The sequence below is a fragment of the Salvia miltiorrhiza genome, chromosome 4 (assembly GCF_028751815.1).
Source record: "Salvia miltiorrhiza cultivar Shanhuang (shh) chromosome 4, IMPLAD_Smil_shh, whole genome shotgun sequence".
Lineage (NCBI taxonomy): Eukaryota > Viridiplantae > Streptophyta > Magnoliopsida > Lamiales > Lamiaceae > Salvia > Salvia miltiorrhiza.
In genome coordinates, this window is record NC_080390.1 from 19,078,230 (window position 1) to 19,104,517 (window position 26,288).

A 26,288-nucleotide genomic window follows, 5' to 3' on the forward strand; every position below is an offset into this window, starting at 1 on the left:
TTCATAACTTAATAGTAGTTATTCAAAAGGTACACTAAATTATTCAGAAGTCGGAACTTATTCATGCTTGAAATTAAAGCGTTGACTTAATGAATATGCTTTGTTAATTTAATGAATAATTATATGACATTGGTGAATAACAAGAAACATGTTCAAAATATCAACGAGTACGTGCTGAATATTGTTTACGTTAAATTGAATAAATAAATTATTATAATGAATAAATAAATAAAAAATTTAATGAATAAATTCAATTCTCTAGTGAATAAATAATACAAATATAATGAATACATACAAAAATTCATTACATATCTAATTGTTTGTTTTTCAAATAATGTCGTAATTGCACATTATTTAATCTAAAACAGAAATAAAATTAATGAACATTTAAATAAAGTATTTGAATTTTTTTTTGCAGATATATGTCTACAATTGCAAGATATGTTAGCTGCATTTAAAAAATAATTTTTGAAATACAAAACAAAAATACTACGAACAAATGAACCCAGCCAAAAATGAAAAAAAAAAATCAAAATTATATTACTCATTGGAAAATTGCAGTAACGAATCAATTCAGGAACAAAAATATTATAATATTTATTATATTATCTTAAAGATAGATATGTACCATATCTTCCCAAAAATAAATAGATTATGTATGACTTAAATATAGACATAATCGGTTACAATATAAAGCAGGATTACTAAACTAACCTTTTTCAATTAAAAAATAACACAATATCCGAAAAAACATGATCCCTTAGATTGATTTATTTTAATGCTCAAGATTCATTCTTCATTCTCTCTACATTTAGCCTTCTTTATTGATCATTTCCCTATATATATTAAGATATAAAATAAGAATAATTTTCAGCCCTTAGATCATCAAGATCTACGGTTGATTCGTAATCCTGTTGGATGGATTTATCGTCCTGAGTTCGAATCCCAAAGGTAGCAAAAATTTATTTTTCACAATTCATACCTTTATACAGCGAATTCATACGTGTTCTACATAAAATTCATACATCAAAAATTATTTTTATTACTTATTTTAAGATGTGCTCTCACGGTAGCCCACCCCTATATATATATTATTTTTATTACTTATTTTAAGAACGCTTCTTAAAATATAAATTAAGAATCATTTTCAGCCCTTAGATCATCAAGATCTACGGTTGATTCATCACCTTGTTGGATAAATTCATGGTCCTGATGTCACGACCGCACTTGCTAAGGATAGCAATTTCGGGGAAACCGCGACTAAGGGAGGGAATTTAGGAGCGGGAGTTAGAAAGGGGCATATTCGGTTTCTTGATGACTCGACTTGTATAAGGAAAACAATTGAAATTAACTAGAATTTAACGAAGGTCAAAAGGAACCGTACATAATATTATCCAAAAGAGGTACTCAACGAGTTTGAGTACATTATTAAATAATACATATTGTTTTGACAAGATAACATAATGTCTTTAGTAAAATCAGTGTTCGCAGCGGAATAACAATAACTTGAGTATATGTATGAAGACATATACTCCACTCTGAGGTTCTCGTCCTAAATTGACAAAAGCTCCGCTTGCACACTACATCCTCGATCACAGCTCAACCTGCACATTTAAAAATACATGCAGGGCTAAGTACAGGAGTACTTAGTGGACACTTGCCGAAATTTACATACATGCATAATATTTTATTGTCAAGCCTTTCAACAGTAGTAAGATACGAGGGTTTTCCTTTAAAGACTCGTATTTACCAAACATAATATCATTTCTTTTATCAATAACCCGCGCAGGTATTTTATATCATTAATCACCATATCAGTAACTCGTGCCGAGAGGGAGGCCTCCCTCTACGGACACTATGATCGGCCAACCCGCTAGATGACTCACGATCACAAGGTGTACACTAATTCCGAAGGGATTTGCGGTCCCATTCCAGAATCCGAATTCGATTAACATCAGATAGGCAATTAATAATAAAACATAGAGCATTTAGGCATTGACAATATCATTTAAATTCATAAGCATAAAGTCTTAACAATTCTAATATATAATTTTAGTTTATACGTAGAAAGCCTACCTGAATAGCAGACTCACGGTTTAGCTCTAACTCTGGTGCTTGACCTTTAATTCGAGAAAATAAAATAAGATTCTAATTCTCGAAAAATCTCAATAAATGAGGATGCGTGAAATGATTATGCATGACTCATATTCCTTTAATTAAATTATGAGATGCTAATCCTATTTAAGGAATTAAAGCTCGTCTTATGAGGTCGGATTATTAATCTTTAATAATCTACTCATCTTAAAATAATCTAATTCACTTACTAATTAATAATTAGTAAGTCTTAAAATTTATCACTATTTAAAAATAATTAGGATTAAATAATGGGCCTAAATTAATAAATCTCATTGGTCTTAACTAATAAATTTCATTGAACTTAATCAATTAAAATAGTAGGAGTTCAATTAATAAAAATAATAAATTCATTATTAATAATTAATAGAAGCCCAATCAAAATAAATAATAAGAGCCCATTTATAAAACTAATAGAGTCCAAACAATATATATATATTAGCCCAATGGAAATAAAATAAGCAAAGCCCAATTGAATTAATCTCCGGCCCAATAAAATAAACTAGGCCCAAAAGGAATTTAATTCGAGCCCAAATGAACAAATTCGAAGCCCAGTGCATTAATAATATTAGGCCCAACATCAATTAAATTCTAGAGCCCAACAAATGAGGCCCAAGATAATAAAATCATGAAGCCCAATAAGTGAGCCCATCATCACCCTTAAAATAATTAGTAAATTTTAATATTAATCTTATCTCGTCAAAACCTTAGACTCAAACATTATCACATAACTATCATTTAGGTTCGAAACTATTTATTCGAACATCAACATGCGCATTAATCATAACTCGTTCTATTTATGCCATCAAGTCAAATATTCCGTCATTTAAAAACAAATCCTATAATATTACATAGATAAATTATATCATCATAGATCATGCTTTCTTATTTTTTTTTTAAAAATCGTTTAATCATTTTCAAATAATCCATATTAATAAGTCATTTGAAAAGAATTAATTTAAATGAGAGTTTAACTCGAAATATTTCATTTTATAATCCATTTATAAATACTTGAAATAAAGAACTCCATTTAAATAATTAATTTAAAGGTCAATATATAATTAAATTAATCAAGCTCAATTTAAATTAATAATTAAGAGCTCAAATAATTTAAATAGATATAAGCCCAAATTAATTAGATAAATTAAGTCTATCATGTTTTTCTTTGAATAAGGCCCAAACAATTTAATTAAAATAGGTCCAAATCCTTTAATTAAAAGAAGCCCATCAGATTTTATTTGTAAAGGGCCGAGCCCAAACATTTAAATCGAAGCCCATCTGTTAATTAAATAAGGGCCCAAACACTTATTAAAATCGGCCCAAGTCTCGGCCCAAACAATTAATAAAATCGGCCCAAGAGGGAGCCCAATATTTTCGGCCCAAACCCGGCTCAAACCCGGCCCAAACCCGGCTGAAACCCGGCCCAAACCCGGCTCCCTTTTCTAACCTAAATATACACACACAAACACCTCCCAACACACACACAAGCTTATCTCTCTCTAACTCTATCTCTCGGCTCTCTCTCTCCCTACTCTCTCTGCTCTCTCTCTTTACTCTCTCTGCTCTCTCTCTTCGATCTGCCGCCGCCGCTGCCGTTCAACGGCGCCGTCGCCGCCGGCGAGCGGCGCGGCCTCTCCTCCTCTCTCCCTGAACTCTTCCCCCCCTCTTCTCCCTCTATCTCTCTCTCTCAATCTCGGCCGCTGGAAAGGCACAGCAGCGCAACCACGCCGCCGCTCCGTCGCCTCCGCCTCTCCTCCATGGCAGATCCGCCGCCGCTGCAACTGGATCTCGGCGAGCACCGTCGACTGGAAGCCGCTGGAGCTGCTGCTGCTTCGCCGGGAGTCGAGCTGTCGCCGCCTGGAGCTGCTGCTGCTCGCCCGGAGTCGCCGCTGGCTGGCCTGCGATCGACGGCCAGCAGCTCGCTGGAGGAGCGCTGCCGTCAGCCGCTGCCGTTGGCAGCAAGAATCCGGCAGCCGCCTCTCCTGGAGTCGCCGTCGCCGTGAGTCGCTGTGAGGAGCCGAGCACCGTCTCACAAAGGTAAGCCCCGGATCTCCCTATTCTCATTTCATTTTAAATTAAAAACTGAAACTCCTCTTTCCCTTTCTTGGCAGATCGGAGACAACGGCAGGTTCACCGCCGCCGCTCCGTCGCCGGCGACGAGCCACCGCGGCTGCCGCCTCCCTCTGATTTCGACTCACACACACAGTAGGTTCAAGCCACAATTTAGTTCACAAAATAGCATAGGATTTTGAGCAGAAATCAAATACTGTAAATGCTTATTGAAATCTGAAATTCTTTTCTTGAAACTGAACTAGTCTATAAATTTCAGTTCATATGTGCATATGTAAACATGTTGTGAAATATTAGAACAGCCGTATGAATTGGTATGAATTGGTGGTTCCCTGAGGGTGATGATACCTTGAGTAGGTGGATAATAGTCTCTGCAGATATTGTATATCACAAAAATTAGAAATCAATTTGGGAAGAGAATGGAAAGATGCAGAAATTTCTTTGTTGCATTACCTTAAAATTGGCTGTGAAATTGGGCTGCAGTAGTTGAAAATGGTGGTGTGAGAATGGTGAAAGTGGCTGTGGTTTTAAAGAAAAATGGGGTGGTTTGGATGGATGAGGATCGTGGAATTTTTTTCAACTTACAGGTATGAATACTTCAGCTGGCATGTAAGACTGAAGAATTTCCTTCAGCATGCGTTCAAAATTCTTCAGCATGCTTTAGGATTCAGCATGCTTAAGATTATTCTAATTAAAATATCCAAGAGATTAATATATTAATTATAAGGTTCCAAACTCATTTAAATACATTAAGACATATAAGCCTAATTCTTATTGAAGCATAAAATCCATTTGAGCTTGCTTCTAACATAAAATAAATTACTCATGGGCTTAAGTAAACAATCGATAAAAGATTCATATTTAACACTTCAGTGTTAAATTCTCCACAATAAATTAATGGACTCAAAATATATTTTGAGTGCATCATCTATTGAAAATAAAAAAATAAATCATCACATATATAAATTATCAAATTCATATAAGTTCGTATTTTATTAATGGAAGCTGAACTCTAATTACCATAATAATTCCTTAAATCAGTAATTAAAAGTATATAATCCTTAATAAAAAGTCGGGTCGTTACATACTATCCCCCTTAAAAGAAATTTCGTCCCGAAATTTGCATACCTATGTGAAAAGTTCTGGGTATTTTTCTTTCATCTGGTCCTCAAGTTCCCACGTTGCTTCTTCCGGTCCATGGTGTCTCCACAGTATTTTGACTGACGCGATCGATTTATTCCTTAACTCTTGCACCTTTCGGTCCAAAATGGCTTCAGGTTTTTCCTCGTACGTCAAGTCTGGGTTAAGGATCATTTCATCTTGGTGAATCACGTGTTTGGGGTCAAACACGTACCGTCTCAGCTGTGACACGTGGAACACATTGTGAACGTTTCCAAAGCTAGGTGGCAGTGCCAACCTATACGCTACGGGACCTATTCTTTCAAGGATCTCATAAGGTCCTACAAAACGGGGTCTCAACTTACCCTTAACACCGAATCTAACGATCCCTTTCGAGGGTGATATTTTAAGGAAAACCTTGTCTCCAATCTGAAATTGTAGTTCAGTTCGTCGGGTATCAGCATAAGACTTCTGTCTGTCCTGGGCCTCTTTAATTCTTGCTCTAATCTGGCGGATGGTCTCAATCATCTCGCTTACTGCATCTGGCCCAAGGATTTTTCTTTCACCAACTTCATCCCAGTAAAGTGGTGATCTACACTTCCTTCCATACAGCGCCTCATAAGGTGCCATATCAATGGTTGCCTGGTAACTATTGTTGTAGGCGAATTCGATTAACGACAGCACTGATTCCCAACTTCCTCCTCGGTCTAGCACCACTGTCCTCAACATATCTTCAAGGGTCTGAATTGTCCTTTCTGATTGTCCATCTGTTTGAGGGTGAAAGGCGGTGCTAAAGTTTAATCTCGTTCCCAACTCTTTCTGCAAACTGATCCAAAATCTAGAAGTAAATTTTGAATCTCTATCTGAAGTAATGGATATTGGTATTCCATGTAGCCGTACAATCTCACGAATGTACAGTTGGGCTAGTTTCTCCGATCCATGGGTAATTGGAATCGGTATAAAATGAGCGCTCTTCGTGAGACGGTCTACTATTACCCAAATAGATGTGTTGCCCCTATTTGTCTTGGGTAGACCCGTCACGAAATCCATCGCTATGTGCTCCCACTTCCATTCTGGAATTTCCAATGGCTGTAATTTCCCATATGGTCGTTGATGTAAAGCTTTCACTTGCTGGCATGCAAGGCAACGCTCTACAAACGAGGCTATATCTCGTTTCATCCCGTCCCACCAAAACTTCTGTTTTAGATCTTGGTACATTTTGGTACTTCCGGGATGAGCGGTATAGGGCGTGTCATGAGCTTCACTCATGATCTCGTTTCTGAGTTCCTCGTTATGGGGAACACACAATCTTCCTTCAAAAAGAACTGCGTTATCCGTTGCCTCTTGGTAGCCTCCTGGCGTGCCTGTTCGGATCTTGAGACGAACTTTTTCCAAGCTCTCATCCGCTCTCTGGGCACTGACGATTCTTTCTCTGAGGTCTGGGACGGCTACCAGAGTTGCAATAATTGCTCTTGTCGTTGCCGGTGGCTGAACCACTTCTATCTTCAATTTATCAAAATCCCTTACAAGCGTGTCCTCTTGAGTGAGAAGAAGTCCTAACTCGGATTGAGTTTTACGACTTAAAGCATCAGCTACTACATTAGCTTTTCCCGGGTGGTAGTTGATACCGCAGTCGTAATCCTTCACGAGCTCGAGCCATCTCCTCTGTCTCATATTCAAGTCTTTCTGCTCAAAAAAATACTTAAGGCTTTTGTGATCAGTGAAGATTTCACATCTAACTCCGTATAGATGGTGTCTCCAAATTTTCAAAGCATGCACAATTGCTGCTAGTTCCAGATCATGAGTGGGGTAGTTCAATTCATGTGGCCTTAGTTGTCGCGAGGCGTAGGCAATGACCTTTCCTTCTTGCATCAACACACAACCTAGCCCATTTTTGGACGCGTCCGTGAAGATCACGTATTCTTTATCGGCTGCTGGAACTGCTAGCACTGGTGCAGTTGTCAATTTCTTCTTCAGCTCTTGAAAGCTGGCTTCACACTCTTCGTTCCACTTATACTTGATTCCTTTGCGAAGTAATTGCGTCATTGGTCTCGCTATTTTAGAGAATCCTTCGATGAATCTCCGGTAGTATCCTGCCAAACCTAAGAAACTCCGGATTTCATTAGGTGTGGTTGGTGATTTCCACTCGCGCACTGCTTGCACCTTGGCGGGGTCCACCTTGATTCCATCTGCTGATACGATGTGCCCTAGAAACATTACTTCTTTCAACCAAAATTCGCACTTGCTGAATTTGGCGAACAACTTCTCCGTCTTTAATGTCTCCAGGATGATTCTTAAATGATTTTCATGCTCTTGGTCATTCTTAGAATAGATGAGGATATCATCTATAAACACTAAGACAAATTTGTCTAAGTATGGATGGAAAACTCGATTCATGAGGTCCATGAATACTGCCGGTGCATTGGTTAGACCAAATGGCATGACAATGAATTCATAGTGACCATATCTTGTGCGGAAAGCGGTCTTAGATATATCCTCTGGTCTGATCTTCAGTTGATGATAACCAGACCTTAAATCTATTTTTGAGAATACACTGGCTCCTTTGAGTTGATCGAACAAATCATCTATCCTTGGAAGAGGGTATTTGTTTTTAAGCGTCAGTTTGTTCAACTCTCGATAATCAATGCACATTCTCATGGTTCCATCTTTCTTCTTGACAAAGAGTACAGGCGCTCCCCAAGGCGAGACACTGGGTCTGATGAAACCCAAGTCCAAGAGTTCCTGTAGTTGCACCTTTAATTCTTGTAGTTCCTTTGGGGCCATCCTGTACGGTGCCTTTGATACTGGGGCAGATCCAGGTTCTAGATCAATGGTGAAATCTAGTTGCCTGTCTGGAGGTAGTCCTGGCAATATTTCAGGAAAAACTTCTGGAAAGTCTCGTACTATTGCCACATCTTCCACTTTCTTGTCTTCACTAGCTTCCCCGTTTAGGTAGACGAGATAAGCTGTGCTTCCTTCCTTCATCATCTCTTTTCTGGCTTGTAATGCGGATATCACTGGTACTCTTTTCTTCATACCTATGCCGTGAAATTCCGTCGGTTCCTTTCCAGGTGGTCGAAGAGAAATTTTTCGTTCACTACAAAGGATGGTGGCGTGATTCTCAGCTAGCCAGTCCATTCCTAAGATCATATCTACGTCCCACATGAGCAGAATATTAAGATTGTTCGCTACCATCTTAAGTTCTCCTATTTCAAATTCTACGTTCGAGCAAACATGTGTGGTGGTAGATCTTTCTCCTGAGGGTGTAGTGATTCTTAAGGCACACTTAGCTCGTTCTGATTCGATTTCTACGGTATTTACGCAAGGGGCAGATATAAAAGAATGCGAGGCACCAGTATCGAACAGAATCATTATGGAAAAACCTTTAAGCTTGCCCATACCTGCCAGGTTTCCCTGGTTTTTCTCGGGCTGGTTTTGGGTGAGAGCAAAGGCTCTCGCCTGCTGCGGCAATGGTTGCTGCCGCCTCTGTTGCTGTTGGCGCTGTTGGTGCTTGTGTTGGTATTGCTGCTGGTATGGCTGTTGTTGGCGGGGCTGGTATTGGTATTGCTGCTGGTATGGCTGTTGTTGGCGGGGCTGGTGTTGCCCTTGAACTGCTTGCAGGGGCTGGGCATAAGTGGCCCTGATTGCCGCGCCCTGCTGTTTGTTGGGGCATTGTGAGGAGTAGTGGCCCTTCTGGCCACACGTGTAGCAACTGTCAGTTCCAGCCTTACAGACACCACGATGTGGTTTGTGGCATTTTGGACAAAGAGGAACTTCATTTTGTCTTTGGCTGCCTCCAGCCGGGGCAGGACCCTGTTGCTTCCCTTGTCCTTGTTGCTGATATTGTCCCAACGGCGCATTTCCTTGCCATGGCCTCTTGTTAGTCTGGTTTTCATTTCCTCTATGGTCGTTCCAGTTGCGCTTCCCTTTAAAGTTCTGAGGGCGTGCAGGTGGGTTGGCTGGCGCTGGGGTCTGTGATGGAGCCAACCTTTCTACTGGCATCGCAGCTTCGATGTCCAGTGCCCTGTTCAAAGACTCAGTGTATGAGAGTCCACCATGACTAGCTAGAGTCATCCGAATCTCGTGCCTCAGACCGGCACAAAATTTCTCCGCCATTTTCTCATCAGTATCCACCTGTTGTGGAGCATAACGCGATAAATCGCAGAACTCTCTGTCATACTCTGTCACCGTCTTCTTCCCTTGTTTCAGGCTATAGAACTCAGCCTCCTTCTTCTTTCTGTAGCTTTTGGGAATATACTTATCATATAATCCCGTCTTAAAGTCTTCCCAAGTGTATGCTGCCCATTGTTCGGGAGTCAGAGTCTTTCGGCGGGCTTCCTACCAAAAGTCAGCCGATCCGGCTAGTTGGAAAGACATACACGAGAGTCGCTCCTCTTCTGTGCAGTGTAGGAAGGTGAAGATACGCTCCAAGGCGCGTATCCAAGCTTCGGCCTCGGCTGGGTCGCCTGTCCCAGTGAATGTGGGCGGATTCTGTCGAAGAAACAGTTCTTCAGTCCTTCTAGCAGGGGGTGGAGGGGGTGGGATAGGTTCCCTATCGTTTCGCCGCCCTTCAGGTATTTCATCGCGATTTCCATCATTGTTAACGTTTCTCCTAGGGGGGCGACCTCGTTTAGGCGGCATTCTGCAAATTACAAACACCCTTTTTAATACATTCTATACAGGAATCTCTAAGGCAATTAATAAAGAACTGTTTGTTAAATTTAACTTATCATAACTCCAAAACTAATATATTAACAGGAACCGTTGCATACACAAGTCACTTTATTCAAAGTTACTACATTCTTAACTGACTCGTGAAGAATAAAACCCGTAGAGAAACATAAAACATACACGAGATCGTCGTAAAAAACCCATGCTAGGGTCATTTATATCTCATGGAAAATTGTCTCATTGAGGGCTTTTACATTGTCAACCCAAAATGTAAGTAAAGTCTATCTAGTACTCCCTATGATGTACCGGCTTACTAGTTAAGCAATCACAAAAGGGTTTTTATTCACGGAACGTCCTAGAGACCAACATTTCCGTACTAATGCTAGCTAGAAACAACATAAATAAAAACATAGTTATTGGAACGAATTATCGTTTCCGGAGTACATTCACAAGCTAAAACTATCAAATCTATGAACTCTGAGTCGCGGTACGACTGTTCCTTGGTGACGCCAGGGGGTCCTCTTCTGGATCCTCCTCGGGGTCTTCCTCCTCATCCTCCTCGGGGTCCTTCTCCTCATCCTCCTCGGGGTCTTCTTCCTCATCCTCGCCCGGCTCCCAGCTGGGCAACAGAGTCTCTCCCTGGCCCTCGCCTGTCTCCTGCATGATCTGGGCTGAGCGGAAGATATCGTCCACAATCTCACGGATCGGATCGTCTCTGGTGCTGATCCTGGCCGTGGCACGAGGCTTGATCGGAGCTGGAGTTGGCACGGGCTCGGGACGAGTAATTCTCATCGTACCATACTGTGCTGTATCATCATCCTCCTGCATAGGGTATTTACCCCTATCTAGAAACTCCCTCATGTTGGCCATGACCCTGTCGACATCTGCCATGGAAGCCTCAAACCTTGCGTCTATCGTAGGTATCAGTGGTGGTGGAGTAGCAGTAGCTCGGATCACTGAGTTAGGAGGCGATGGGAAATCCCTGCGAGCCCGTGGACGAGAAGGGCCTGCCTCGTCATCGTGCCTACCACGGCGCCCTAGAACTGAGGCTCGTGGTGGAGGATCTCGGGGCAAGGCCATCGAGGGCTCGGGAACAGTAGTGGGTGCTTCCGCTGGCAAAGGCGTCCCCACCTGTACGTAGTCTCCTGGAAGGATGTAGGGCCCTAGAGGGGCGCGGCCCCACAAAGTGAAACAGATCTGAAGCTCCGCAATAAAGCTAGGGAAGTCTCCCATGAGGTCGTGGTAATCTTCTCGGCGAAAGATGTAGTGGGCAGAGATCTGCCTAGCCCATCCCTGCCACTCGGAAGGTAACAGTAAGATCAACCTCTGGATACCGTCATACCCTGATACTCCATGTGCACTCGCCTCGACCCAGTGTCTGTGAAAACCTGCGAGGAACTGTCCGAGGTTATCCCCGTGACATGGAGCATAGGTGCGGTAGGACCGCTCGACCTCCTCTGGACTAGCCCATGGGGGCAGTGGTCGTCGTCGGGTGAAAACAGTCCTCGCCATCTAACAAAGGAAATTCTATCATCAAAAGTAGCACACGACAAGTAACTTAAGGCGATAAGGTTCTAAATATCTAAAATCGGAAAGCAAGTTTGGTTCAATAACCATAACGTGCAAAAACACCTCATCATCTAAATCTAGCATTTACACAAGCCATACAGGTTCTTAATACTTAATCACAGATTACCAATTCGACTATCGTATAGTTCTAGTGTCGTTGTTTTCCGAACTTAGGGCTTGTTATGTGATGATGATATTTTCTTAAATCTAGCAACGAGCACTAAAAGTTTCAACAAAATAAGTTCAAAAGGCCAAGCTAATTCGAGATCTCATTGTAGAAAAACACTCGAATATTTAAGTTATGCCCATGCCATCAACGTACTATTGGCGTTCGTTACGCTGCTCAATCTTCATGCTCGTGGTTTCATCATGCGACCCTTCGTGTGATTCTTCTTTCTCTATTTCGACCATCATTGTCGATGTCATCGTAACATGAAAAAAAATTTAAGGCATCTCCCTAAGTTCTCTTCTATGTTCCGTCGTGAGAGTGAGCATATATAACTTAACAGTTCTAAGTTCTTGTGATTCATACCATAGTCATACTTATTCATGCTTCATACATTTCAAGAAATTAACTTAATTAAAACTTGAAAGTACTTACCATAACCTCCGTTGAGCGTGACGAGATGTAGTGCCAAGCTTTTGTCAACTAGTTCAAAAGTGTATTAACTTACTTGATCTAGACTCAACTTAGAAGGAATGAGTAGTACTCAGAGCAAAAGAAATGCTCTGATACCATTCTGTCACGACCGCACTTGCTAAGGATAGCAATTTCGGGGAAACCGCGACTAAGGGAGGGAATTTAGGAGCGGGAGTTAGAAAGGGGCATATTCGGTTTCTTGATGACTCGACTTGTATAAGGAAAACAATTGAAATTAACTAGAATTTAACGAAGGTCAAAAGGAACCGTACATAATATTATCCAAAAGAGGTACTCAACGAGTTTGAGTACATTATTAAATAATACATATTGTTTTGACAAGATAACATAATGTCTTTAGTAAAATCAGTGTTCGCAGCGGAATAACAATAACTTGAGTATATGTATGAAGACATATACTCCACTCTGAGGTTCTCGTCCTAAATTGACAAAAGCTCCGCTTGCACACTACATCCTCGATCACAGCTCAACCTGCACATTTAAAAATACATGCAGGGCTAAGTACAGGAGTACTTAGTGGACACTTGCCGAAATTTACATACATGCATAATATTTTATTGTCAAGCCTTTCAACAGTAGTAAGATACGAGGGTTTTCCTTTAAAGACTCGTATTTACCAAACATAATATCATTTCTTTTATCAATAACCCGCGCAGGTATTTTATATCATTAATCACCATATCAGTAACTCGTGCCGAGAGGGAGGCCTCCCTCTACGGACACTATGATCGGCCAACCCGCTAGATGACTCACGATCACAAGGTGTACACTAATTCCGAAGGGATTTGCGGTCCCATTCCAGAATCCGAATTCGATTAACATCAGATAGGCAATTAATAATAAAACATAGAGCATTTAGGCATTGACAATATCATTTAAATTCATAAGCATAAAGTCTTAACAATTCTAATATATAATTTTAGTTTATACGTAGAAAGCCTACCTGAATAGCAGACTCACGGTTTAGCTCTAACTCTGGTGCTTGACCTTTAATTCGAGAAAATAAAATAAGATTCTAATTCTCGAAAAATCTCAATAAATGAGGATGCGTGAAATGATTATGCATGACTCATATTCCTTTAATTAAATTATGAGATGCTAATCCTATTTAAGGAATTAAAGCTCGTCTTATGAGGTCGGATTATTAATCTTTAATAATCTACTCATCTTAAAATAATCTAATTCACTTACTAATTAATAATTAGTAAGTCTTAAAATTTATCACTATTTAAAAATAATTAGGATTAAATAATGGGCCTAAATTAATAAATCTCATTGGTCTTAACTAATAAATTTCATTGAACTTAATCAATTAAAATAGTAGGAGTTCAATTAATAAAAATAATAAATTCATTATTAATAATTAATAGAAGCCCAATCAAAATAAATAATAAGAGCCCATTTATAAAACTAATAGAGTCCAAACAATATATATATTAGCCCAATGGAAATAAAATAAGCAAAGCCCAATTGAATTAATCTCCGGCCCAATAAAATAAACTAGGCCCAAAAGGAATTTAATTCGAGCCCAAATGAACAAATTCGAAGCCCATTGCATTAATAATATTAGGCCCAACATCAATTAAATTCTAGAGCCCAACAAATGAGGCCCAAGATAATAAAATCATGAAGCCCAATAAGTGAGCCCATCATCACCCTTAAAATAATTAGTAAATTTTAATATTAATCTTATCTCGTCAAAACCTTAGACTCAAACATTATCACATAACTATCATTTAGGTTCGAAACTATTTATTCGAACATCAACATGCGCATTAATCATAACTCGTTCTATTTATGCCATCAAGTCAAATATTCCGTCATTTAAAAACAAATCCTCTAATATTACATAGATAAATTATATCATCATAGATCATGCTTTCTTATTTTTTTTTTAAAAATCGTTTAATCATTTTCAAATAATCCATATTAATAAGTCATTTGAAAAGAATTAATTTAAATGAGAGTTTAACTCGAAATATTTCATTTTATAATCCATTTATAAATACTTGAAATAAAGAACTCCATTTAAATAATTAATTTAAAGGTCAATATATAATTAAATTAATCAAGCTCAATTTAAATTAATAATTAAGAGCTCAAATAATTTAAATAGATATAAGCCCAAATTAATTAGATAAATTAAGTCTATCATGTTTTTCTTTGAATAAGGCCCAAACAATTTAATTAAAATAGGTCCAAATCCTTTAATTAAAAGAAGCCCATCAGATTTTATTTGTAAAGGGCCGAGCCCAAACATTTAAATCGAAGCCCATCTGTTAATTAAATAAGGGCCCAAACACTTATTAAAATCGGCCCAAGTCTCGGCCCAAACAATTAATAAAATCGGCCCAAGAGGGAGCCCAATATTTTCGGCCCAAACCCGGCTCAAACCCGGCCCAAACCCGGCTGAAACCCGGCTCCCTTTTCTAACCTAAATATACACACACAAACACCTCCCAACACACACACAAGCTTATCTCTCTCTAACTCTATCTCTCGGCTCTCTCTCTCCCTACTCTCTCTGCTCTCTCTCTTTACTCTCTCTGCTCTCTCTCTTCGATCTGCCGCCGCCGCTGCCGTTCAACGGCGCCGTCGCCGCCGGCGAGCGGCGCGGCCTCTCCTCCTCTCTCCCTGAACTCTTCCCCCCCTCTTCTCCTCTATCTCTCTCTCTCAATCTCGGCCGCTGGAAAGGCACAGCAGCGCAACCACGCCGCCGCTCCGTCGCCTCCGCCTCTCCTCCATGGCAGATCCGCCGCCGCTGCAACTGGATCTCGGCGAGCACCGTCGACTGGAAGCCGCTGGAGCTGCTGCTGCTTCGCCGGGAGTCGAGCTGTCGCCGCCTGGAGCTGCTGCTGCTCGCCCGGAGTCGCCGCTGGCTGGCCTGCGATCGACGGCCAGCAGCTCGCTGGAGGAGCGCCGCCGTCAGCCGCTGCCGTTGGCAGCAAGAATCCGGCAGCCGCCTCTCCTGGAGTCGCCGTCGCCGTGAGTCGCTGTGAGGAGCCGAGCACCGTCTCACAAAGGTAAGCCCCGGATCTCCCTATTCTCATTTCATTTTAAATTAAAAACTGAAACTCCTCTTTCCCTTTCTTGGCAGATCGGAGACAACGGCAGGTTCACCGCCGCCGCTCCGTCGCCGGCGACGAGCCACCGCGGCTGCCGCCTCCCTCTGACCTCGACTCACACACGCAATCAGCCAACACAAAGGGTTTTTGTGCGAGAATCATATACTGTAATTGCTCAAATAAAAGTTTTAACTCTTTCCTTGTAACTTCAGTTCACAAGTACATATTTAGTAACTGTAAATCTATGAATTTGCTACTCATTTTCTTCATTTATCAAAGCATATGTAAATCTGAGTTAATGAGCATGTGTTGGTATTCTGGAGTTGATGTATACAATTGAAGGATAATATATAAATTAGAAATATAAACCTTGAATGATGAAAGATGTGGTGTCGTTTCTTGGCTGCGAGAGAGATGGTAGATGAATGTGAGAGGTGGGACTTGGCTGAAAAATGGTGTAGGTTATAAAAGAAAAAAAATGGGTTGGCTTGGATGGAAATTCTTCAGCATGCTTTAGGATTCAGCATGCTTAAGATTATTCTAATTAAAATATCCAAGAGATTAATATATTAATTATAAGGTTCCAAACTCATTTAAATACATTAAGACATATAAGCCTAATTCTTATTGAAGCATAAAATCCATTTGAGCTTGCTTCTAACATAAAATAAATTACTCATGGGCTTAAGTAAACAATCGATAAAAGATTCATATTTAACACTTCAGTGTTAAATTCTCCACAATAAATTAATGGACTCAAAATATATTTTGAGTGCATCATCTATTGAAAATAAAAAAATAAATCATCACATATATAAATTATCAAATTCATATAAGTTCGTATTTTATTAATGGAAGCTGAACTCTAATTACCATAATAATTCCTTAAATCAGTAATTAAAAGTATATAATCCTTAATAAAAAGTCGGGTCGTTACACCTGAGTTCGAATCCCAAAGGTAGCAAAAAATTATGTTTCGCAATTCATGCCTTTATACAGTTTATTCATGCGTATTATACATAAAATTCATGTATTTTTGCTGGTTCGTAATTCTTAAAATAAGGGTGGTTTATTGAATAACCGCCCCCTATATATATATATATATGAGTTTGAGACGAGAAACAATCTTATATCATATTTGTTGTTAGTTACTTACCGTTTTATTTTATTTTTTTGTACTTGGGCTGTGGTCGGACTTCACTTCGGCTTGTGATAGTTTATACTTACTCCGTTCATAAAAAATAGTCAATTTTTGCCCTTTTGGGATGTCCACAAAAATTAGCCACTTTCCACTTTTTGAAACTTTCTATCACACCGTGGACTCATTTCTCCACTCACAAAATAATTAATTATTATTATTAACACTACATTTTAAGTGGGACCATTTTTCCACTTACAATAAACTAAACCATTTTTATTAAAATCCGTGTCGTCCTCTTCTAGGATTATTTTTGGTGGACGGAGGATTGAACTTGTAAAAAATACTCCGTCAGTTTTACTAAAAGTGGTATGTATTTCATTTTGAACTGTCCATTATAAATGGTCTGTTTCCATAAATGACAAAATTATCCCTTAAAAAATATAAGACTCGCTTTAATTTACGTGCCCAAAATTTTTGTATTTCTTATGGAACAGACGAAGTAGTATATTTTCATCTTTCTATATTTCGCCCTAATTTTTGAATTAGGATTGACATCTAGCTCGTTTCTTTCTATGAGTTTTGGGACTTGGTTGAACTAATTTTTCAATATGTATGTATCTATATATCTATATATCTATATATAATATAAAAGACCAGTTCAACGGTCATATTTTCCCGACATTTTTTAACAGTTGTTTTTCCAAAGTTTTAGCTATATTTGAAAAAACGTGAATTAAAAAAAACTTCAGTTTTTTTTTTCTAAAATTCGAATCAACAATAGTTTAGTTTTTATCCAAAATATAAAATACCAGTTCAATGGTCATATTTTTCCAGCATTTTTTAGCTGTTATTTCTCCAAAGTTTTAGCTATATTTGAAAAAATGTGAATTAAGGAAAAATTCATTTTTTTTTTCTAAATTATAATCAGCAATAATTCAATTTTTATCCAAAATCAAACACATTTGAAAAAAACACGAATTTTAGAAACATGAATTTCAGCAATGATTTAGCAACCATACCAACAAAATTAATTCAAAATCTTCATCATAAAAAAAGGACATATTCTTAAGCAATTGAACAAATTATCTTACATAAGAAATTTTCAAAATCTTGAATTTACTTTTTCCTTTTTCTTCTTAATTAATGAGGAGAAGATGAACTTTTGAATAAAAATTAACTTCGATTTGCTTAGGCAACTTTGCATGATTGATAAAATAGAGGATTGAGTATTTTTATCCTCACGAGTATGATTATTTCAATTTCACCCATTTGATGAGATAAGAATCAAGCAAAACTAACTTAAATGATAAAAATAATCAAGAGCCTTGAATATCCCAAAGTTTCACTCCAACAAAGTAAATAAGAGACTAGTCTTATTTTTATTTATCAAGGCTAATCCTTCAAAGTAAACGCCCCCAAAAAATTTTCTTGAATCCTCATGAATAGAGGATAACTCATGTGAAAGAATTTGAATAATAACTCCGCTGAAAGAAAAAGAGAAGAAGAAGTGGTGCTACATTTTCGACGACACTACAATTGTAATTTCAACGCATTCAGTCCAACGATCTGGGGCCATCGAAGCATTCAACTTTATATAATTCTAAAAATTTCAATTTCACCGGTATTGTTTATGAGAATTAAGAAGAAGATGATGAAACTATTTTGCAAACCGCTGCAAAAAGAAGATGAAGAAAAAGAAAAATAAAAAGACGACGTTGTCTTTAGAAGAAGAGAAAGAAAGACGCATGAAGAACAGAAAAGAAGAAGATGAAGAAGACGCAAGCCGCAAAGGATGAAATAGAATATGAACAAGTAGGAGATCTTCTCCTTCTTTGAGAGTGAACAAGGTTCTGTCTACTGAACCTTTCTTGAATCCTTGTTCTACAAGATACTCAGACAGAGTATCATACCATGCTCTTGGTGCTTGTTTCAAACCATAGAGCGCTTTCTTCAGCTTGTACACCTTTTCTGGTTCTGCAACCTCAAAGCCTAGAGGTTGTTCCACATAGACTTCATCGGTGAGCACTCCATTGAGAAATGCGCACTTCACATCCATTTGGTGTACCTTGAATCTTTTGTGAGCTGCAAAGGCTAAGAAGAGTCTGACTGCTTCTAATCTGGCAACTAGGGCAAAAGTTTCATCGTAGTCGATTCTTTCTTCTTGACTGTATCCTTTTGCTACTAGCCTTGCTTTGTTTCTCACAACATTTTCTTCTTCGTCTTTCTTGTTTTTGAAAATCCATTTCAAACCAATCACTTTTGCATCATCTGGTCGATCCACAAGTTCTCAAACTAGATTTCGATTGAATTCATTGAGCTCTTCTTGCATTGCGATGATCCATTGAGTGGACTTCAAAGCTTCTTCAACGTCCTTGAGCTCTGTAGATGATAAGAAACAATTGAAGTTCTTATCTTCGTTGATGCAGTTCTGGTTGATATCAAAGATGAGATTGCACATTGATCTTCGAGTCTTTACACCGTCTGATGGTTCTCCAATGATGTTCTCCTTTGAATAGAGTTCAAACCATCTTCGATACTTCTTGATTTTTTCTGGCGATGGTGGAGGTTCTTCAGTTAGAATGGTTCTGAGTCGTTCAGCATTTTCTCGAGCAGGGAAGTGTTGAACTGATGATGCTTCAGCAGGTTCAACTTGTTCTTTGCCTAACGGAGTTCTCCCTAGACTGATGCCATTTGTAGTGGTTCCAGTCTGAGCTTTAGACCTTTGACTGATCTTCTGATACTGATGTTTTTCAGTATCTTCTTCTTTTCCGGGTCCCCACACCAAGACTGTAGAAGGTTCGGTGTCTTGCTTTTCAGTTTTGGAAACTTCAATGTTCTCAACACTTCTTTCATTTTCCTGTTTCCTGAAATCATCAGTAGACTCATCAAAAACAACATGTGGTGTTTCTTCAACACAAAGAGTTTGAGAATTAAACACTCGATAGGCTTTACTGGATCGTTCAGTTCTAGAGTATCCAAGAAAGATTCCTGGATCAGCTTTGCTATCAAATCTGTTTAATCTCCTCTTGTCATTGTTGTGAATGAAACATCGAGAACCGAAAGCATGAAAATATGAGATTGAAGGCTTCTTGTTCTTCCATAGTTCATATGGAGTTTTCCCATGTCTTTGAGTGAGGAAGGAGCGATTCTGCGTGTAGCATGCGTTGTTGACTGCTTCGGCTCAAAACTTTAAAGGGAGTTTTGATTCGGCTAGCATCGTTCTTGCTGCTTCCTTCAAATACCTGTTTCTTCTTTCAGCTACTCCATTTTGCTGAGGAGTCCTTGCTGCAGAAGTTTGATGACTGATTCCTTGTTCCTCACAGTAGTCACGAATGACAGTATTGAGGAATTCAGTCCCTCGATCTGATCTGATGCTGATGATGTTGACTTCTTTTTCTACGCTTAGTCTTTTTACACTACTACAAAAGTTTACATACATAACAGTGCATAGATAACGGTTTTTTTCAAAAACCGTTATGTATGAGCGCACTTTTAGGAATAGATAACGGTTTTGGAAAAATCCGTTATCTATGTAGTGTTGTCTATATGCATAGATAACGGTTTTTAAAAACCGTTATGTTTTTGCGTTATCTATTAGTTGCATACATAACGGTATTACAAAACCGTTAAGCCACCGTTATCTATGACCATCTTTTATAACGGTTTATTCATAACGTTAAAGAACCGTTATCTATAAGAGTCATTTATAACGGTTTTGGAACCGTTATGTTTGAGCGTATCTAAAAACTGTTATGTATAATTTTTTTTAATTTTTTTAATTATTTTTTTTAAAATTTTTTTAAAACTTATATTTTATTAAACCATTTGAAACTTTCAAAATTTACACAGAACATTCTCTCCCCCTTATTTTTCAAGCTGAGCGGACCAGCTAGGGCTCCGCCGCCGCGGCCGCCGAAGTTCCGGCGAGGAGCGCCGGCCTCGCCCACCTTATCTCTCATTCTTTTGACTCAATTTGGGCATTCACAAACTCACACCACCGCCCAATTTCTCAATCTCCGGTGAACGGCAGTGAGGCCGCCGCCACTCTCCCTCAAAATCTCACTTAAGCACCGCCTCAATCTGAAAAGGTTCCAGCCGCCACCACCGCCTGTATCTCAAGAGGCGGCGCCGCTCTCTCCTCTAAACCCTAGATCCCTAATTCCTCCGTCTGAAACCCTAGGGCCCCAGATCTAGACTCCACCCTCTCCGGCCTCTGGCATCAATAGCAGCTCCTCGCCGCCGTGCCTGGACTTCCTTGATCCCGAGTCATACGGCGGCTAAGGGTCACCGGCGACACACTCTTTAATTTTTATGAAGCAGGATTAAGTTTATTTAGCCACATCAGCCTCCAGGTTAGTTGTACTTCACTTGTTTGCATCAAATAGTCAAATTAGGGATTGATTATTGAGTTTTAGTGATAGTCAAAATTAGTAGAATTTCTTAGATTTTGTTCTTCAATTTCTTTGATAATAAAATTTAGAGATTTGATGCTCTAATTTTGTACTTCCATAATGTTATTTAGATGGACCCTGGAAACAGAGAGGCCTGCATAATTCTATCATGGTTTTAACTTTACACAGATGGAGATGCTATTTTGCTCGACAGTTGTTGGTTTGCCTTTCTTATTTGAGTGCAGTAGTAACATTGGAATTAAATCTTGGCCTTGACTGAATGGCATTCTAGCCTATTACCGAATTAGAAGAAATAAACAATAATGAACAGCTAATATGTTTCTGTATGAAGATGAATGCCTTGTTACTTCAGAATGGCAAGTACTAAAATCATGATAGATTCAGCCTTAATCATTTGTGCGTTCATGTTATAGTTTAAGGTAGTAAGGCCATGAAATTTCTTGTAGATTAAATACTAGCATAAAGTAGGGCTCAAGGTTATTGTGCGTTCATGTTTAAAATTACACAGAAGATCTTGACATTTATTTCTATGTCTTAATACAGATGCATTTTTATTAAAATTTGATATTATTCAAAGTACTCTAATTTCTTATTTTTGTTGGTGATATTTAAGATTGTAATCATAAGTTTTTCTTTTACTTGCCTACTTTTTCTGTAAACTGCATACAATTAATATTATGAACTGGCTTTTGACAAAAAAATTGTTTTATAAGATTGGAGTCACCAAGCTTTAAGCTGCTCGGTATCATGTCTGTCATTTATGTGGGGATACTATTAACAGGTAAGATAATCATGTCTGTCTTCTGCTGCTGGATCTTATTACTCAAGATGATAAATGAAATTATTTCCTTGTTTCTTGTTTCTGTTATGTAGAATTTAGCTGCTAATTATCAAAAAATACTTGTTTGTTCTAGCCTCGGTGCCGTGGTTTGTCGATCTTAAGGATGCAGATTTACTTCTATCTGCAAAATCTTCCTTTGTTAAAAATCTTATTTGAGTGCAATAGTAACATTGGAATTAAATCTTGGCCTGGACTGAATGGCATTCTAGCCTATTACAGAATTAGAAGAAATAAACAATAATGAACAGCTAATATGTTTCTGTATGAAGATGAATGCCTTGTTACTTCAGAATGGCAAGTACTAAAATCACGATAGATTCAGCCTTAATCATTTGCGTCGTAATTTTTCTTTCCAACATCGTTGTACTGTAATGCAGTTGCAAGAGAGGCAGAATTTGAGTTTTGGGGTTTCATATTCGTTATGCTTGCTGCTGTCATGTCTGGGTTTCGGTGGACAATGACACAAATACTTCTCCAGGTATAAGCTGCATTATACCTGACTCAACTGATTCAGTCTCGGTGTCTGAATAATTTGTTCTTGTTTATGTTTTATTACCTATATATGCTCTCATGGTTGTGTTCCTTTCTTTTGTTTTTTAACAATTGGTACATGATGATATCAAAAATGGAATGAAGAAAGAAACCTATGGTAAGTGGTTGTATAAACTCTCTCTACAACATTACCTTGGCAAGGCTTATAGAATTGGATCATTTCTTTTAAGATCCTGCTTGTCGTTGACTTTAATGTGTGATCCTATTAAGTTTATGACATCTCTGTTCCTTTTCTAGGTCTTAAAAATCCACTTACTTTGATGAGCTATGTGACCCCTATAATGGCAATTGCAACTGGTGTTCTTTCTTTGATGCTGGATCCATGGCACGAATTGAGAAAGAACGATTACTTTAATAGCTCATCGCATATTCTGAGAAGTAGTTTGCTAATGTTGTTTGGTGGCACTCTGGCTTTCTTCATGGTAAAATTTCTTAAACCAATGTATTGGGTATGGTGATGGCATACTTCCCTAGTAATTTTATCTTTTGATTCTTTTCCATAATGTCTCTGAACCATCATAATGTATTGGGTATGGTGATGGCATACTTCCCTAGTAATTTTATCTTTTGATTCTTTTCCATAATGTCTCTGAACCATCCAAATGGATACTCACTTAGTCACTTCTTTCCCTATAAAAAAGCCCATTCTCTTACTTGGTATCAGCTAGAGATGTCGACTTTCCATTCTCCGCATTTTCTCCAAAGTTATAGGTCAAAAGGCTAATTGTGAACCATTCTTAAACATCAATTAGTTGTTTTTTACGTTCATCAGTTTAAATCTCTTTCATCTGACAAAAGCTTGATACTATTGCAGGTATTAACAGAATATGTTCTTGTGTCTGTAACAAGTGCAGTAACAGTTACAATAGCAGGGGTTGTGAAGGAAGCTGTTACTGAGCTACTTTTGTTTGATTTTAAGTCAAAGCTTCTGTACGGTGTATATGAAGCAACTTCTGATGGAGGTCTTAACTTGGAACCTACTGCTTTTGGAGGGAAATTCCCTGCTCAGGTATAGTTTTAATAATTGATACTCACCCAAAGAGGGAGTAAAATATGTTATTGTCGCCTCACTTTTCTGATGCCTTGCTTCATTTTTTATTTTACATTGGCTGTCCTATCCTAGAACTCACAAGTGGCAAACTATAAGATCTTGTCCTGTGCTAGTAGGCTGCTATCTGTTTTGTTTTTTTTTTTTGGTTTTTTTGTTTTCAGTTATAAAGATAACTTCAGTAATCTTATACTAAAATCAGCCCTAAAGCCGTAAGATAAGGCAAAACACAGAGGTTACAGTTCTTTTCACTTTTTATTGTATTTGATGCAGAGTATAGCTCTATGTAAATGTAATACTGCATAGAATTGGAAGGCATATCTCCTATGAGATTTGTCCAAGTAATAACTGAACTTTTCTCATACAATACATTGTTTACTTTCTGCTGAGATCTAATTTTGGTGTAGATGTTTGCCAAAAATTAAGTTCTAGTTTCCTCTCTTTTCATCTCTTGAGTGGTTTAGGATGCTAGAAATAGCTACTTGGGATCTTCATGATTATGTAAGCAGAAAATGTAAACCTAAATTATTGATTTCTTTAGTTAGTAGTTAGTACCACTGATAATCTTGGTGGCTAGACTTTTTTCTTAAACTATGTTTCTGATTTGGTAAAGGTAACTTCACGCCTTCACAAACTTGTTTTCATTGTTGAGATGAAGTCTTTTTCCTCGTCATATAAGCTGCTATCATCTCCACTTTCAGGTAAAATTCAAAATTTTCAAGGAATGTCTTCCAATTCCTGAGAGTTCCCTTAGGTATGTTATAAAGGAGAACTATACAGGTGCAAAATTTAAGCAAGAACTCAATGTAAAGCAAGTAAGTTGTCTCTTCCATATCCACTGGAGTTCAATTTATTTGGATCTGTACATTGTCATTATTTTTTTTGTTGTGTATGCTAAAGAAGAAACTTATCAATGGAAGCAGGTGACAAAATTGATATCAGCTTTTAGTCCTTTGGCTGCATCTATATGATAGAAATTGGGGGATATTGAGCATGTTACTATGTGTTGAGCCAATTTTGATTTATGAATAAGGGAAGAACGACTTTTAGTATTGAGTGGAGAACTTGTGGTGATTGGTTGTGTTATAACTTGCTTTCTTGGTGTTGATGAGTTAAATATGATTTAAATTTCAAGCTAAAGCATGTTAATGTGTAGTAAGATGATGTATTTGAGATATTATAGCTTTTATTTGGCCAAAATATGAGTTATATGTTGAGTTTCAACAGAAACTGTATTGCTGTCAAGTTTGGCTGGACAAACCAATGTCTTGTGAGGGATTTTCGAGAGTGTTCCTATTGTCCAAATAACTTGAAATTTTTACTGTAATAACTTCAGCATGAGTAGGAGGTTTCTGTAAAATTTCAGCTAAATTGGACACCGTTAGATATGTCAAACAATTTTCTTAAAAGTACTGCGCGAAGCAGCAAGGTTCTGTGGCAGATTCTGCATTTTGTGAGATAATTTCTTATACACTTGAGAAGATATTGTATTTTTGTAACTTTCTAATAAAGATAGACTTTAATAGCTTTCTTAAAAGGTAAAGCTTGCATTTTTCTTTGAAAATGTTGATTTTATATGATTTTTCAAAGTTGAGATAATGATTTTTCAAAGTTGAGATTCATGTTTCTTACTTGAGAAAGTTATGAATAGAATTATGCTAAGTAATTGATGTTTCAGTTATTCCCTTCTTCATTCCCTCGGACTATATTCAACTATACGGTATATATGTAACGTTGTGAGAGAGAGCAGAGTTGAAATATCTCTTTCATATTTCTTTTATTTAAGAAGCTCGGGTTGGCTATGTTTTGCAGGTGAACTCGCTCGTGTTGGTGCATGGTAATCTTCTTCTCATTTTAACAATATAGATAGAACATTGAGATCTTGAAGATTACTTATGTAACTCACATGTTGCCGGATTTTTTTAATTCTCCAGTTCAATATTGTGATTGAGTTTATCATCTTGGCGGATCAAGTAGATGGGAGTCGATGAGCTATGAGGACTACTACAAACGAGAAGGCTGCAGCAGAGAACGTCGTTTCAAATGTCTAGCAAGTTGCGCGCATTTGTAATATTTTTTAATTAAACATCTAGCTAAATAGAATATATGTGAAGTTTTCATTATATTTGGATGATAATGTATGAATATTTTGGATGATATATAATATTGTTATTGTTGATTTTATCATTTTGTCGTTTTATAAAAATTGCAAAATTTAAAAATATACTACAATTATATAAAGTGCAAAAAAACTGTTATAAAAGGTGCAAAAACCGTTATAAGAAGTAAAAAAAACTGTTAACTATGATGGAAAAAATAAAAAAAAATACAAAATAACGGACAAATTCTCATATATAACGGTAATAAACCGTTATGTATAAGCATTATAGATAACGGTTTCATACCGTTATGTATAGAAAAAAAACTGTTAACTATGATAGGAAAAAAAACAAAAAAAATACAAAACATAACGGAAAAATCCTCATACATAACGGTTTATACCGTTATGTATAATCATTATAGATAACGGTTTCATACCGTTATGTATAGAAAAAAAACTGTTAACTATAATAGGAAAAAAAACAAAAAAAATACAAAACATAACGGAAAAATGTTAATACACAACGGTGAAAAACCGTTATGTATAACCGTTATAGATAACGGATGCGTACTGTTATGTATGACACATCGTACCGTTATCTATGCTACTATACATAACGGTTTTGAAACCGTTGTCTATGACGTATAGAATAGATAACACCACTATACACAACGGTTTTTTTGCTCATAGATAACGGATAAAATCCGTTATCTATGAGCGTTTTTCTAGTAGTGTTAGCAGCTTTGGCAATTCCAGCAGTGTCTCTCTCTTATTGTAGAGAAATATAACCCAAGTATATCGTGAAAAATCATCCATGACAACTAAGGTATACTTCCTACCGTTGTAACTTCTGGGAGAGATTAGGCCAAACAGATCCATGTGAAGTAGTTGAAGTATTCTTCCAG

The 26,288-nt window shown here is 37.8% G+C and overlaps 1 protein-coding gene and 1 long non-coding RNA gene across 3 annotated transcripts; both read left to right on the top strand.

Moving 5' to 3' along the window:
• The first annotated feature begins 3,107 nt into the window (after positions 1-3,107).
• On the top strand, positions 3,108-4,524 carry LOC131023713 (uncharacterized). Its single transcript, XR_009101503.1, has 2 exons — positions 3,108-4,170; positions 4,245-4,524. It is a non-coding gene; the product is annotated as an uncharacterized LOC131023713 (long non-coding RNA).
• Positions 4,525-20,326: 15,802 nt separating this feature from the next.
• Positions 20,327-25,464, top strand: LOC131023694 (probable sugar phosphate/phosphate translocator At1g06470). 2 transcript variants are annotated; one of them, XM_057953262.1, is made up of 9 exons: positions 20,347-20,781; positions 21,555-21,622; positions 22,060-22,160; positions 22,319-22,331; positions 22,472-22,656; positions 23,049-23,243; positions 23,984-24,097; positions 25,095-25,119; positions 25,217-25,464. In XM_057953262.1, exons 2-9 carry the CDS (start codon positions 21,589-21,591, stop codon positions 25,231-25,233), a joined length of 684 nt encoding a protein of 227 aa, XP_057809245.1. In that variant the 5' UTR covers positions 20,347-20,781; positions 21,555-21,588; the 3' UTR covers positions 25,234-25,464. The 2 variants fall into 2 exon arrangements, 1 of the variants encoding a protein (XP_057809245.1); XR_009101480.1 differs by having other exon boundaries at positions 20,327-20,781; positions 23,984-25,119.
• The last annotated feature ends 824 nt before the right edge of the window (positions 25,465-26,288 follow it).

Coding starts and splice junctions, on each gene's coding strand:
- LOC131023694 (XM_057953262.1), top strand. CDS start 21,589: ATGTCTGTCATTTATGTGGGGATACTATTAACAG. Junction 22,657..23,048: donor GCACTCTGGCTTTCTTCATG/GTAAAATTTCTT, acceptor ATACTATTGCAG/GTATTAACAGAATATGTTCT. Junction 24,098..25,094: donor AAGAACTCAATGTAAAGCAA/GTAAGTTGTCTC, acceptor TATGTTTTGCAG/GTGAACTCGCTCGTGTTGGT.